The following is a 13,510-nucleotide window of genomic DNA, read 5'->3' as shown; positions in this document are numbered from 1 at the left end:
AAAACTGCGTGAGACATGTTGTTTTTGGCGTAGAACTTTTGTAATCTCCACAATCCTGTCAGATAATCCTGTCACCTGCTTGAAAAATAATTGCATATGCCTGAAAACTTATTGCCAGATACACAACATGGAGATTCAGTTGAAAACTAACTTTAACTTTTGCCCCTTGAGGCACCATAGGTAAGCAGAAGTTCTCTTGTCAGAGTAGAGACATACAAAAGGAGGAAAAACTGGTGCGTTCAACGAATCAGCAACAGCAAACCAGAGAACAATATGGGTCAGCATTATTAGGTCGTGACTCAAGGAGCTCAGGCACGGAGTCTTCTGTGCTAGGCACCAGATCTACTGTCTCTTCATCTGTATACTTATGGAGAAGCTCAGCATGCTCACATTTACCTCTGTTACATGTGATTGCTTTGCATTTGGATTGCCTACTAGCATACAACCCAGTTTCTGAAAAGAGCAATCTTTGCTGTGAGCATATTTGTATATTTAAAATAGTTGTAGCATACCCAGGGACCTTATGGTGAAGGGTGAAACAACAACAACTATTAATCTATTTCTGCTATTGCAGTGCTTTCTCTATGGTTGGTTTGATCCTTATCGCTTTTGGAACTGGAGGAATCAAGCCTTGTGTAGCAGCCTTTGGTGGAGACCAGTTTGAGGATCATCAGGTAAGAAGTTCCAGAGGCGAGGCACTTAATTGGGCTTTGTTTTTATTTGGAGGAAGGTCACTAAAGGCTTATTGGCGTTTTGTAATTTATTTACAAACATACTGGTTGAGCCACATCCGATCTCCAGAGATAGGCAGCTCCGCAAAGGCACTTTCCAGAGCTTGCCTTCTCATTGTTTCATCTAAAACTCATATCTGAAAATGTTTCTGCTGGTTTTTTCCACTTACACCTACCTTGTCCTCTCCATCTCGCTGGAGTATTGCTGTGCAGGAGGAGAAGGAATGAAGATGAGAAATTTTCTCCAACCTAGTTCCCTGTAATTTCCCTAACATAAAACGTGGGCAGTTCTTCCAACGGCTATTATGGAGTATCAGTTTGTAGTCATTATGGTTCCATTAACCCTGTCCTGTCCAAATAATAATAATCCACCCAAGTCACAACACTAAATTGAAATGTAGAATTTGCTTCTTAAAATCTATCATGGTGGTTTTGCAAAAGCATGTTTTATTAATAGCAGCCCTGCATGTATGCATGTATGCATGTATGCATGTACGTATGTATGTATGTATGTATGTATACAAACAAGCAAGCAAACAAACAAATACACACACACACATACAGAATCACAAACATGTACAGATGGACATTTGTCTCCTGAGACAGACAGATGCCAGCATATATGAGCATATACTGTAAAAACTAAAGCCCACACAGTCAAGCACTTGGCCATTATTCTCTGACCATTAGCTGAATTAGCAATTACTTTGCACTTTGTGCTTTTCCAAAAATAGGCTTCCAAAAAGATATTTTACACTAATGTTCTCCTTTGTATTTCAGGAAAAACAAAGAAATAGGTTCTTCTCTATATTCTACCTGTCCATTAATGCTGGAAGCCTTCTTTCTACTATAATCACACCAATTCTTAGAGGTAAAAATTGCTTTTCTAATTAATGTTTGTGTGTGTGAGAATATTAACCAACCAACATAATGGTCAGGGTTCTAAGGGTGTGTCCAGACTGCTACTGCCGTAATTACTTGAATGTAATTTACACTTTTTTTTTGCCAAATTACATCACGAAAATTAGGGTGTGCATTGGATTTGATGGCACCTTTACATTCGCCAGATAATACTTTTTGGGTTTCAAGGTTTTGAAAACTGATGTGCGCATTAGATTCGATGGCTAGATTAGATTCACATAAATATGGTATTTTCAGATGGGATTCAATCACATACCACCAAATTCAGGTTGTGCAAGTATAAAGTTCCCTACAAATTTAGACTTTTAGCGATAAGGAAAGTGACGGCACTGGAAAACGTGAGATAACTTGCTTGACACAATGTCATCTAACCTCCCCCCAAAACAAATCAAGGTGAATTCCCAATAAATAGTCCGTGTTGTCTAACCTCCCTAGAAACTTTGCGCAGCAAACAGGTTGTCTGTGAGCAGCCTTAAGAAATGATGGCAAGGAGACTGGGCAAAAGTGTACACAAAAGTTTCAGTGGTGCCATTTAGTGATGACACAGCAGGAGTTAGGCCATTGTGTTATTGGTAGGATTAATCCTTAGAAGCATCCCTGCCTCTGGCCCATTCACTGAGCTGCATGAACAGAATTCCACTGCTGCTTCCTTTCTACAATTCCTTATCTCCACCCCACCACCCAAAAAGACATTTTAGGAGGGTGAAGGGACTGCCTAGCAAGTGTGTGGTGCAGCATGGAGATTTGTGAGGCATAAAATGGAGACACACCTCTTTTGTCGGGCGAAGATCTCGTTCCACTTCTGCAGGGTCCTGTTGGATCCAAACCAACGGCTCCGTGTAGTAAGGAGACCACCATTAGCAACATTTAAAAGGGCCTATGCATGGCAGAGGTACAAATCATTTGGCTGGGAAAAAAGAGGATAACTTGCCAGTGTTAGTAGTATCAACATTATGGTTTTGTAAACATAAAGTCATTGTACCAAATGTTCATAAAATACAGGGCTTTCGCCCTCAATGTAATCCTGAATATATATTGAAGACCATGCTTCCATACCTCACTGAGAATCTCTTCTCTCTCCCATACAAATCTGAAATGAGACTCCTCCTGAGAAATATCTATAGTGGTTACTCTGAATATGTGTGAGAAAATAGATAGATAGATAGATAGATACTGTAGATAGATAGATAGATAGATAGATAGATAGATAGATAGATAGACAGACAGACAGAGGTGGATGGGTAAAATGTGGCCTACACAGGCTTCTGCTCAAGGAAAGAGTCATGATAATATATACTGTTTATTTATTCGATTTAGGGGTGGAATGTGGAATTCACGTCAGACAAAAATGTTACCCTCTCGCATTTGGCGTTCCTGCTATACTAATGGCTGTTGCACTGTGTAAGTCAAATGCTTTTTCGTTTTCCACTTACCTGTCGTATTTGCTTTAACTCTCATTTGCTGTATTTTGTTGCAGTCTGGGTTCCAGAGGGAGCAATTGTGCTCTTTCTTCATTGATTTTTAACGTTTTTTTACCTGCAAGCTTGCAAGGGTAGGATGGACAATGACAGGAATATAATTGCACTGCAATTTTGAAAAAGAGGGGTTTTTTAAAAAGAAAAAATGTAGTAGCACTATTAAAATAGAAATATCAAAAATGGGATGCAATCTCTCTGTTGATCATCAGATCAGATTTACTCAGAGTAGACCCACTGAATTTAATGGACATGGCTTATGTCCATTCCAGTGGGTTTATTCTGAGTAGCACTTAGCTGGATAGAACCCATAGGTTTTCTGGTACCCACTTCCTTGTTTCATCCTATCTGGATCAGCTGTGTATAACCTATGGAAATGCAAGTTGCCTACATCCATGCAAGCCTTATTTTAGATCCAGCTCTGAAATTGGCAGGCTCCCACATCTTTTCCACAGCTAAAGTAAAAGCAACTGGACCACTTTCTCGACAGAAAGGATTAGCAACTCCCTCATCTTCCCATCTGCATAGGTCTTCCTCATCAGATTGCAGCCTTAGTCTGTAATATGAGGGCTGTTCCTCCAGTGAGGCAGTGCTCAGTAGACTGTAAACTTTTTGTAACTTTTAGAGAGCAAACCCTAACATTACACTAGGTTCTGGAGCAGCACGCCAGGAATCTGCTGTTCTTAAATTAATGTTTGGGAAGCTGTCAGACTTAGTAGGAGGAATGTGGTGTTGACGAAGGAGTGGGTGGGAGAGAGGAGATAAGAACTGGGGTGGCTAAAAATGAAAACGTGTGTCGTTGGGAAGGAATATCATGCTATGTTGAACTGAGAGGAGATGGGGAAAGAGTTAGCAAACAAAAACAGCTGTAAAGAAAGTGGAAGGATGACAAGGATAGGACTTTATTTGAAGGGGGGGAAGGGTGTTAGAAGGGTGTGTGGCCAGTCCTACATCCTCAGGGGCACACATTCGCTCTTTGCTTCATCAACCCAGGTAGTGATGGTTGGTGCCTATTGGTATTGGTTGGGTACAAGGTGGGGAGACCAACAGCAGGTGGCGCTACAGCCAACAAGAAGCAGAGGCAACTAATTACAGTTTTGTCTACATCCTCCTCTCTGCTTAATTCTGCAAGGGCCATGTGGAGCTGGAAGAAGTGCCACCCCTTAGACTAGTTGTAAGAAGGCAGGTTGAGGTTAGTGGTCCCATTCGCTCTAATGAACCAACCTCCACTGAATCCAGATACTAGTCACGAGGCCTGATGCTTCGTGCTGCCAGTGGAGACCTAAACCTCTGTATTTTGCAATGGTATCTCTTGCTGATGCTTACGGGCAGTTACAGTGTCATCCTATGTATAGCTTTTGGTGGAGAAATGAGTTAGATGTCAATGAGGAGGAACTCCTTTGCCACAGCTCCTACCTGAGCTAAGTTGTGAAAGTATTAAACTCTGAACGCTGCGATTTCTGTACTAGATCTTAAAGTGACTTCGTCAGCCGTTATGAGAATTTGATTTACCAGACTGCCTTTTGGCACTTGAGAATTTGTCCCTGTCAAAGTGTTACAGTCGAAACGCTGTTACATATCTTTCCATCTATTGTAATTTGCACAGGAATATAAGTTATGGTTTTATTTCCTCAATACATTATTTTCACCTGGGAAACTCATATGATATGAATTCTACATATTAGTTTTAATGGCAGATTCCAACCCTAAGATAAAGGGCTCCACCCGCTCCCTGTAACCATCAACATTAGGTCACGATTATTAAAAGGAAGATGAGTTCAAATTGTTTGCATTTAACTATTTTTGATTGTGTATGGGTTTTGTAATACTCTCATGTTCAGTCTGTGTGCATGTATTTTTGTGTGCAGTGCCAGCCCTCACTTTCTTCCTCTCTCTGTTTCTTGCTGTGGTTTCTCTTGATAACCTACACTGTATTTGATGTTTATGGCCTGTGGACCAAATAAACTTAATGTAATGTACATTCTGTGTCCAGGGCAGCTGTTTATCAGCTCTATCTGGTACGCAGGCTGAGACCCTACCTGCCTGCGGACTGTCTCGCCAGAGTGGTGCATGCTCTAGTTATCTCTCGCTTGTACTACTGCAATGCACTCTATGTGGGGCTACCTTTGAAGGTGACCCGGAAACTACAACTAATCCAGAATGCGGCAGCTAGACTGGTGACTGGGAGAGGCTGCCGAGACCATATAACACCGGTCTTGAAAGACCTACACTGGTTCCCAGTATGTTTCCGAGCACAATTCAAAGTGTTGGTGTTGTCCTTTAAAGCCCTAAACGGCCTCGGCCCAGTATACCTGAAGGAGCGTCTCCACCTCCATCGTTCTGCCCGGACACTGAGATCCAGCGCCAAGGGCCTTCTGGCGGTTCCCTCACTACGAGAAGCCAAGTTACAGGGAACCAGGCAGAGGGCCTTTTCGGTAGTGGCACCCATCCTGTGGAACGCCCTCCCACCAGATGTCAAAGAGAAAAATAACCACCAAACTTTTAGAAGACATCTGAAGGCAGCCCTGTTTAGGGAAGCTTTTAATAGGTTATTGTATTTTAGTGTTTTGCTGGAAGCTGCCCACAGTGGCTGGGGAAACCCAGCCAGATGGGCGGGGTATAAATAATAAATTATTATTATTATGCATCCTGGATCTCCTTGCATGGCATGGTCTTGCCCTGTCGCAGATTTCTACAACCTCAGCAAATCTTGGTGTTCTTTATTTTTCTCTGCAGTTGTGTTCATAGTTGGAAGCACAATGTACAAAAAAGTTCAACCTCAAGGCAACGTAATGGTTCGAGTTGCTAAATGTATTACGGTAAGCAATATACAATTCATGGCTAGCATTTTCAAGGACAACTGTTAAGTGTCACAAAATTAAGTATTTAATAATTGATTTTTTATTTCATCCCCCCCTCCCAAGTTTGATCCTAGAGAGAGAATAGTTTGTTACACTAACTTCAGTTTAAAACTGAAGTCAATGCGCTTGTTGAGTGGTCATGCCACTCAAATGCTGTGTACTCACTATACTTTTAAAGCACCTTTGAGGCACATTTCTCCCGTCGAAGGATTCTAGGCACTGTAGTTTGTTTGCTGAGAACTGTAACGGTGAGGGGTGAAATACAGAGCCCAAAATTATTTAAGGAAAATAATTTCCTTTAAAGATATGTTGTGCACACAGTCAAACATTAGGATTACATTATAAGTCCCTACAATAATTCTACATAGATAGATAGATAGATAGATAGATAGATAGATAGATAGATTAACAGAGATTAATGCCTTTAACATAGGAGCCTAGTTTTAGTTTGAATTACTTTTCTAGGTTCTTCTTAAATGCCACTCTGGAATTGTCAGAACATCTAGATCAGGTTTCCCAAACTTGGGAAACTCACGAGCTGTTTTTGGACTGCAATTCCCATCATCCTTACCACTGGTCTTGCTAACTAGGGATGATGGGAGTTGTAGTCCAAAAACAGCTGGAGACCCAAGATTCGGAAATCCTGATCTAGATTATCTGAAACATTGTGGAAAAGCGATCTTTAAAAAGCAAACAGCTGCCAATAGCACCTACGTCTAGACATATATCGTATTTTTCGCCCTATAGGACGCACTTTTTCCCCTCCAAAAATGAAGGGGAAATGTGTGTGCGTCCTATGGGGCGAATGCAGGCTTTCGCTGAAGCCTGGAGAGCGAGAGGGGTCGGTGCGCACCGACCCCTCTCGCTCTCCAGGCTTCAGGAAGCTATCCGCAAGCCTTGGGAGCCCGGCGGGAGTTCCTGCCGGGCTCGCAAGGCTTGCGGGCAGCAACCTGCAGATGTCCGCAAGGCTTGTGGATAGCAGCCTGTTCTGGGAGCTGGGGGGGGGGAATAATTTTTTTATTCCCCCCCAAAAAAACATGAGGTGCGCCCTATGGGCCAGTGTGCCCTATGGGGCGAAAATTACGGTATATAGTACAGAAAACAGAGGTTTTGAGGTCTCTGCTGATATCACTCTGTGAAGTACAAAATAATACATTTGCATTTAAAATGCAACAACTTTATTAATAAAGCTACTAAAATAGCTCAAACGGTTTACAGTAAACCCTTTGAAGGAGGGGGAGGTGAGCAATGATGACAGTTGCCATATCCTGTTGGCAGAGTTTCTGTCTTTGCTTCATTTTGCATTTCGGTCTGCTGGGAAGCAGTTTCCTTTCCACAAGAATTTGTGAAAATAATTTTGGGGGGAAACAACAACATTGTTTAACCAATTGTAAATGGTCTCTTTGCAGTTTTCTATTGGAAACAGATTTAGACATCGCAGCAAGCAATACCCCAAGAGGGAGCACTGGTTGGACTGGGCTAGCGAGAAGTATGATGTAAGTTGTGCTAGTTGTCTGTTCAGAGAGATTAGAAACCTGGCCCCTTATATGACATATTTGCCTTATACTTAACAATGCAAAGTTTAAGGAGATTCCATGACTTCTGGCATCTTGAACCCTTTGTAAAATCTCTCTGCCTGTTGCTTCCGAGTCCAGTAGATCACACAGGGATTTACAGCTGATTGGAAAGGCGACAGCCATCAAATAAGATCTGAATCCACAGAGTTCAGAGCTTTAAATAAGTGCTTGAACTAGTGTCAAATTAAAAGAAAGAGGGCTCTGTGCGTAAGCATCACTTAAGACCTTAAACAGTGTAAGGCAGTTTTCTATGTCCAGTAAGTCACTAAGCTGATCTAATGGAAGCAGAAGATCAGAATCAATAAATGCAATTGACACAGTTGTGCCTAATCTGCAGTGGAGATCAGATGTATAATTTACCGATCCAGTCTTTGGCAGATAAAGATGCTGCATTGTTTCTGAAATAGAACCAGTAGTCTCCTCCTTGTGCAGCCTAGATTATGTGTGGTCCAAATTGGCCGCAGTTGGAAATGTGCTTCCTATATTCTGTATGTCGGTTGTGTTATCTCATCAGCTGTATTGTTCTGGCACATTTGGGCTCTGCCTAGGCTGAGACTCTACCCTCTGACATAATTTTAAGCCTGGGATTATCTCTCTCTGTATTCCAATAATTTTGATCATGGCCCGTACTTCAAGAGTTACAGGACGGTCGCTTTGTGATAAGGGGATGGGCCGTTCTCCAGATGGACTATTAATAAATCCAGCTTCCACAACTTCCTTTTCTAGCCTTTGAGTTGGTCGCTGGTATTTCTGAAGGGTGCTGTTACCTTCTGTAATCTCATTGTAAACCTCATTCTTAAAATGTTCGTATTTAATTATTATTATTATTTGTTTCACTCCTTTGTTATAGAAACGACTTATTGCCCAGACAAAGATGGTCTTAAGAGTGCTGTTCCTGTATATTCCTCTTCCCATGTTTTGGGCACTTTTTGATCAGCAGGTAACTTTGGAAAGAAAGTTGTTAACAATTTATTCAGGTGTTTAAAAAGCTCCCATTCCCACCCCATCAAAGTCATGATGTATCGTTGGATATGCACTGTTTATTTTTTTCAGTATTATTGTTATAATACTTTTCATTATTATTGGTAGGTGTTTTAGTCGGCAGAACAATCTTACTCGTAAAAAAATTAATTAATTATGTGTCCACTGATGTAACATACGTGATTATGTGTGAGAGAAGGAACAGCAGATTTTTTTCACTTCTGATTGTCCACTTAGAAGTTATTTGCTGAGTGTTATTTTTATTTTCGGTATGCCTATAGGCTGGCAAAAGCTTCTAAAAATTAGTTGTTCTTGCCTTTTGGCATTGTTGATAAAATTACCGTACTTATTCGGTTTCTTACCCATAGTTCTTTACAACATGGACACAAGGTGTCCTAGTACAGCAAATACTTTTGATATTCTGCAGACACTTACTGTACCCTGAGGATATTTAGTGACAATTGCTTTTTAAAAGAAATTTCTAATGTTTTCTTTCAAAGGGATCACGATGGACATTGCAGGCCACAACAATGGATGGAGATTTTGTAAGTTGTTTCTTAAACTTTCACACCTGCTTGAGCTCTGGGCAGATCTTAGATTGTATGTTTGGATAATAATAATAATAATAATAATAATAATAATAATAATAATAATAGACAGAATTTGGTCTGATCCAGCTGTACATGCATGGATACTCTTGGCTAGATTGGGCAAGGATATTTAAAGTTTCAACTTACAGGTACCTTAAAACTAAGATATACATCTCTCTCTTTTTCTCCAGGGCCCTGTTCAGATTCAGCCAGACCAGATGCAGGTGCTGTAAGCTTTTGTATTTATGTTTTCAGCTATTTCAAGCGACCTTTATATAAGCTGTTTGAAAGTTATTAACTTTCTCGTGTTTTTTCCCCTTTCCTCTCAACAGACTGTAAACCCAATCCTCATTGTTATAATGGTCCCAGTTGTAGATGCTGTTGTTTATCCTCTAATTAAGAAATGTCACATTAATTTCACGTAAGTGAATGTGGTGAAATTCAGCAAGTTGGGCGGCAGTGGGGAAAACATACAGACTAGGTGGGGTTGGCATTTAAAAAACATTTTTAATATGACAATTGCTCTCCAAAGTTTAGGCAGAACCGCACAACGAAAAAATTCCTGAAAATTATCTTCAGATGAATTTTGGTCTTACCCTCAGGCAAATGGAAAAAAATGTGGCTTTATTGCTGAGCATCAATAACTAAAACTAGAGCACTTATTCTATGGGCTATTGCTTTATATGCCAAGGGAAGATTTTGTGATGTCTGAAAGTGGCCGGAATGAGCTTTGAGCCTGCCGTCTTCCTTAAGTGCTATAAATAACGTAGTGAAAAGGCTATAAACAATGTGGCTTTCTCGAGAATTTAGGCTAGTAATTAGTGTTATAGAGACCCTAAAAGCCATGGGGATACTTAATAAGTTCCATCTTTGCAAGTAATTTTTCCATGGACTACTGGAGAATACTGCTAAGATATTCACAGGGATAGTTTACAATGTGCAAAGGGGTAATTTTAATCATTTTCAAAGACTTGTAAGCAGCAGTGGGTTTAAATTTCAAATTGTGGCAGGGAACCTGTGGCTGTTCAGATGTTATTGGGCAGCAGTTCCCATCAGCATCGTCCAGCACGGCCAGTGAGCAGGGATGATGGGAGTTCTAGTCCAACAAATATCTGGAGAGTTTCAGAGAGTTCCCTGTCATTGTTCCAAGCCAAGTATGCTTCTGAAAATCTGCTTTCTCCATCTTCCTTCACCAGCCCTCTGAGGAAGATGACAGTTGGCATGTTGTTGGCGGCTTTGGCATTTGTTGTTGCTGCTGTGGTGCAGGTACAGATAGACGTAAGTAAAAAAAAAAATCTAGCAAGGCCTAACCGTTTAGCTTTTTGTCTTCATTTTTACCACTAAGGCAAAGAACAGAGGTTTGATTTTGAAGTATTAAAAATTGTTTATACAAATCAGACAAACAGAAATACCAAATCCTGCAAATAAAGCATACAATGAAAATTTGAAAATATTTAACATGCTCCCCCCCCAACATCCTTCTTAGCGAATTCATATATGAGGGAATGCTGAAAAGATAGGGTGAATTATATTTATGGGGAAAACAAGAGACCACTTTGGAGAACATGGAGTTGAATAGGGTCAAAATTCATCTGAGAAGGGAAGGCCACAATTCAGTAGCAGAGGGCATACTTTGCATTCAGATGGTCTCCAGTTACAGCACCAGTAAGGTAAAGGGTAAAGGGACCCCTGACCATTAGGTCCAGTCGTGGCTGACTCTGGGGTTGCGGCGCTCATCTCGCTTTATTGGCCGAGGGAAGCCGGTGTACAGCTTCCGGATCATGTGGCCAGCATGACTAAGCCGCTTTTGGCGAACCAGAGCAGCGCACGGAAACGCTGTTTACCTTCCCGCCGAACTGCTAGGTTGTCAGGAGCAGGGACTGAGCAACGGGAGCTCACCCCGTCACGGGGATTCAAACCACCGACCTTCTGATTGGCAAGTCCTAGGCTCTGTGGTTTAACCCACAGCGCTACCCGCATCCGCTACAGCACCAGTATATCTAGTTAAATGGATATAATGTACTAGGCATACTGACAGATGACCTGTCTTAAGGCAGCTTCAGGTTTTCATACGAAGATATAAAATACTACAGAGAAAAGGGGTGGAAGGATCTGTCAATTTTGGTTCTTTTGGGTTCTCTTTCTTTTCCAGTCAGGAGAACAAAAAAGGGGGGCTCTGTGGAAAACGGTAAATGGTTGAGGGCTCCCCTTTCAGCTCAGGAATAGTTATTAAGAGAGAGGCAGAGCCTAGTTTGCTAGAGACAAAGCAGTAAGCTGGAAACAGACAGAGCAATGCTTGATTTCTGTTTGAATCCAGGGCTGCGGCTGTCGGGGAAACAGGCCCTCTTGGGGTGTTGATGCTGTGAACCTCTGCATTGTAGACTCAGGTTGTATATATGTGTAAATAAAGTATATATCACAAGGACACCACAATCTCTGCTTCATTTCCAAAGTAAACACAAATCCTGGCCTAGAATCCCTAGAATTTTGCACTGCTTGGAGATTAGGGTGGCATGCAACCTCCCTTCTTACTTTTATAAGGGATTAAATACTGGCCATGGACGCGGGTGGCGCTGTGGGTTAAACCACAGAGCCTAGGACTTGCCGATCAGAATGTAGGTGGTTCGAATCCCTGTGATGGGGTGAGCTCCTATTGCTCGGTCCCTGCTCCTGCCAACTTAGAAGTTCGAAAGCACATCAAAGTGCAAGTAGATAAATAGGTACTGCTCCGGCGGGAAGGTAAATGGCGTTTCCGTGCGCTGCTCTGGTTCGCCGGTGTTATGTACTGAAGTTATCACCTGGGCCAGCAGGGGGATACTGTAGATAGTTATGCAAATGAAGGATCGAAAGTGACGTTCAGTGATTGGATAGTTTTAGAAAGTTGTTACAGTAACAAGGTAGTGGAGCTCTATATAAGCAGGCTGACTGAGCCCTTCAGTTCAGTTCTGTTCCAGCTTACAAATAAAGAGCTGCTTTGGAAGAATCGCTGTGTCGTCTGATATGTTCACCCACAACTTAACAGCCAGAAGCGGTTTAGTCATGCTGGCCACATGACCTGGAAGCTGTACGCCGGCTCCCTTGGCCAGTAATGCTAGATGAGCGCCGCAACCCCAGAGTCGGTCACGACTGGACCTAATGGTCAGGGGTCCCTTTACCTTTACCTAAATATTGGCCATATGGGTAGAGTCACACTTGCAGGGCAGAATTTGAGAAATGTAGGGTGAGTTAGTGTTTCCTTTCTCCCACCCATTATACTTCCATGCAAGTTTCCTTCTCAATTATGCAACTTACCCTGAAATGGACTAATTTGCCTTTGGAGCCCAGCTGAGAGAGGGGGGAGGGGAAACACCTATTTTAAAGGCCTGGGGATTTGCCGGAGAAAATCAGTAGCAGTGGGAAGGTTTAAGCAAATGACTTTGCTTCCATATTAGTATTTTATGAAAAACAAAAGATTTGGGAACTTTAGGTGTTTCTTTTAATGTGTGGTTTTGCCCTGGGAAAGAAAGAGGTGCTTTTAAAAAAAGGTGACCCTTTTCTTTTTACACATTTTTCTTCCTCTACAGAAAACTATTCCAGTTTTTCCTGCTGCAGGCCAGTCCCAAATCAAAATAATAAATATGGGGAACACCAGTGCAACAGTTAACTTTACTGGTACCAGTCAGACTGCTGAAGTGGGTCCTGCAAATTCAGTAAGTTTTGAGAATTAATTGCGCAATTAATTTTAACTTTTGTATTATTTGAATCTGTGACATGTGCTTTTTTTGGTAATAACTATTCCATTTATTCATGTTTTGGTGTTTTCACTGGTGGATGGTTTGCGATTTAAATAGTCCAAAAGTGGAAATGGTACACTGAAATTCCATTTAGATCCCGCTTTAATGTCCAATAGCGTTCTTGGGACAGCTTCAGCCAGTGCTTTCTTTAAGAAAAAAAAGGTGCTTACCATGAAGTTGTTACCCTAAGTGCCACAACATCTGGAAAAAAGGTGCTGGTACTATGTACCCTTGAGTACCCCCAGAAAAAAGCACTGGCTTCAGTAGCAAGGCAAAACAATTATTTTCCACATTTTCTGTTGCAACAGAAATATTTCCCTTCATTCTTATTTTTTCTAATCTAAGGGTGGTTTTACCAATCTAAGTTTTACTTAGAATAAGCCCATTAAAATGAATTGAACAGGACTAAAGTCATTTAATTTCAATGGGTCAACTTTGGGTAAAACTTATTCTGTACAGTTGTTGCTTATAGCTTATCCTTCTTAAAATGTGATAGTTTGTACAGGATAGCCTAAATGGAGTGCAATTTCTTATATCCTGGAACTGGTGCTTCTGTTATATCCCCAAATATTGTTTTTGGTTTCTTGTTTTATTAACAGCA

The 13,510-nt window shown here is 41.3% G+C and overlaps 1 protein-coding gene across 1 annotated transcript in view; it reads left to right on the top strand.

Annotated features, from left to right (window-relative positions):
• The window catches only part of SLC15A1 (solute carrier family 15 member 1), a 37,174-nt gene that overhangs the window by 13,659 nt on the left and 10,005 nt on the right, over nt 1-13,510 (top strand). The window contains exons 6-16 of the mRNA XM_083501241.1: nt 575-674; nt 1,512-1,602; nt 2,970-3,053; nt 5,864-5,946; nt 7,398-7,484; nt 8,416-8,505; nt 9,047-9,091; nt 9,328-9,360; nt 9,469-9,557; nt 10,333-10,414; nt 12,700-12,825. Coding sequence (XP_083357367.1) covers nt 575-674; nt 1,512-1,602; nt 2,970-3,053; nt 5,864-5,946; nt 7,398-7,484; nt 8,416-8,505; nt 9,047-9,091; nt 9,328-9,360; nt 9,469-9,557; nt 10,333-10,414; nt 12,700-12,825 — 910 coding nt within the window. The remainder of the gene's footprint in view (nt 1-574; nt 675-1,511; nt 1,603-2,969; nt 3,054-5,863; nt 5,947-7,397; nt 7,485-8,415; nt 8,506-9,046; nt 9,092-9,327; nt 9,361-9,468; nt 9,558-10,332; nt 10,415-12,699; nt 12,826-13,510) is intronic.

The sequence above is a fragment of the Podarcis liolepis genome (genome assembly GCF_965112155.1).
Source record: "Podarcis liolepis genome assembly, chromosome: 4".
Classification (NCBI taxonomy): Eukaryota; Metazoa; Chordata; class Lepidosauria; order Squamata; family Lacertidae; genus Podarcis; species Podarcis liolepis.
The sequence above is the reverse complement of the archived record's forward strand: the minus strand, read 5'-3'. Positions and strand labels throughout refer to the sequence as shown.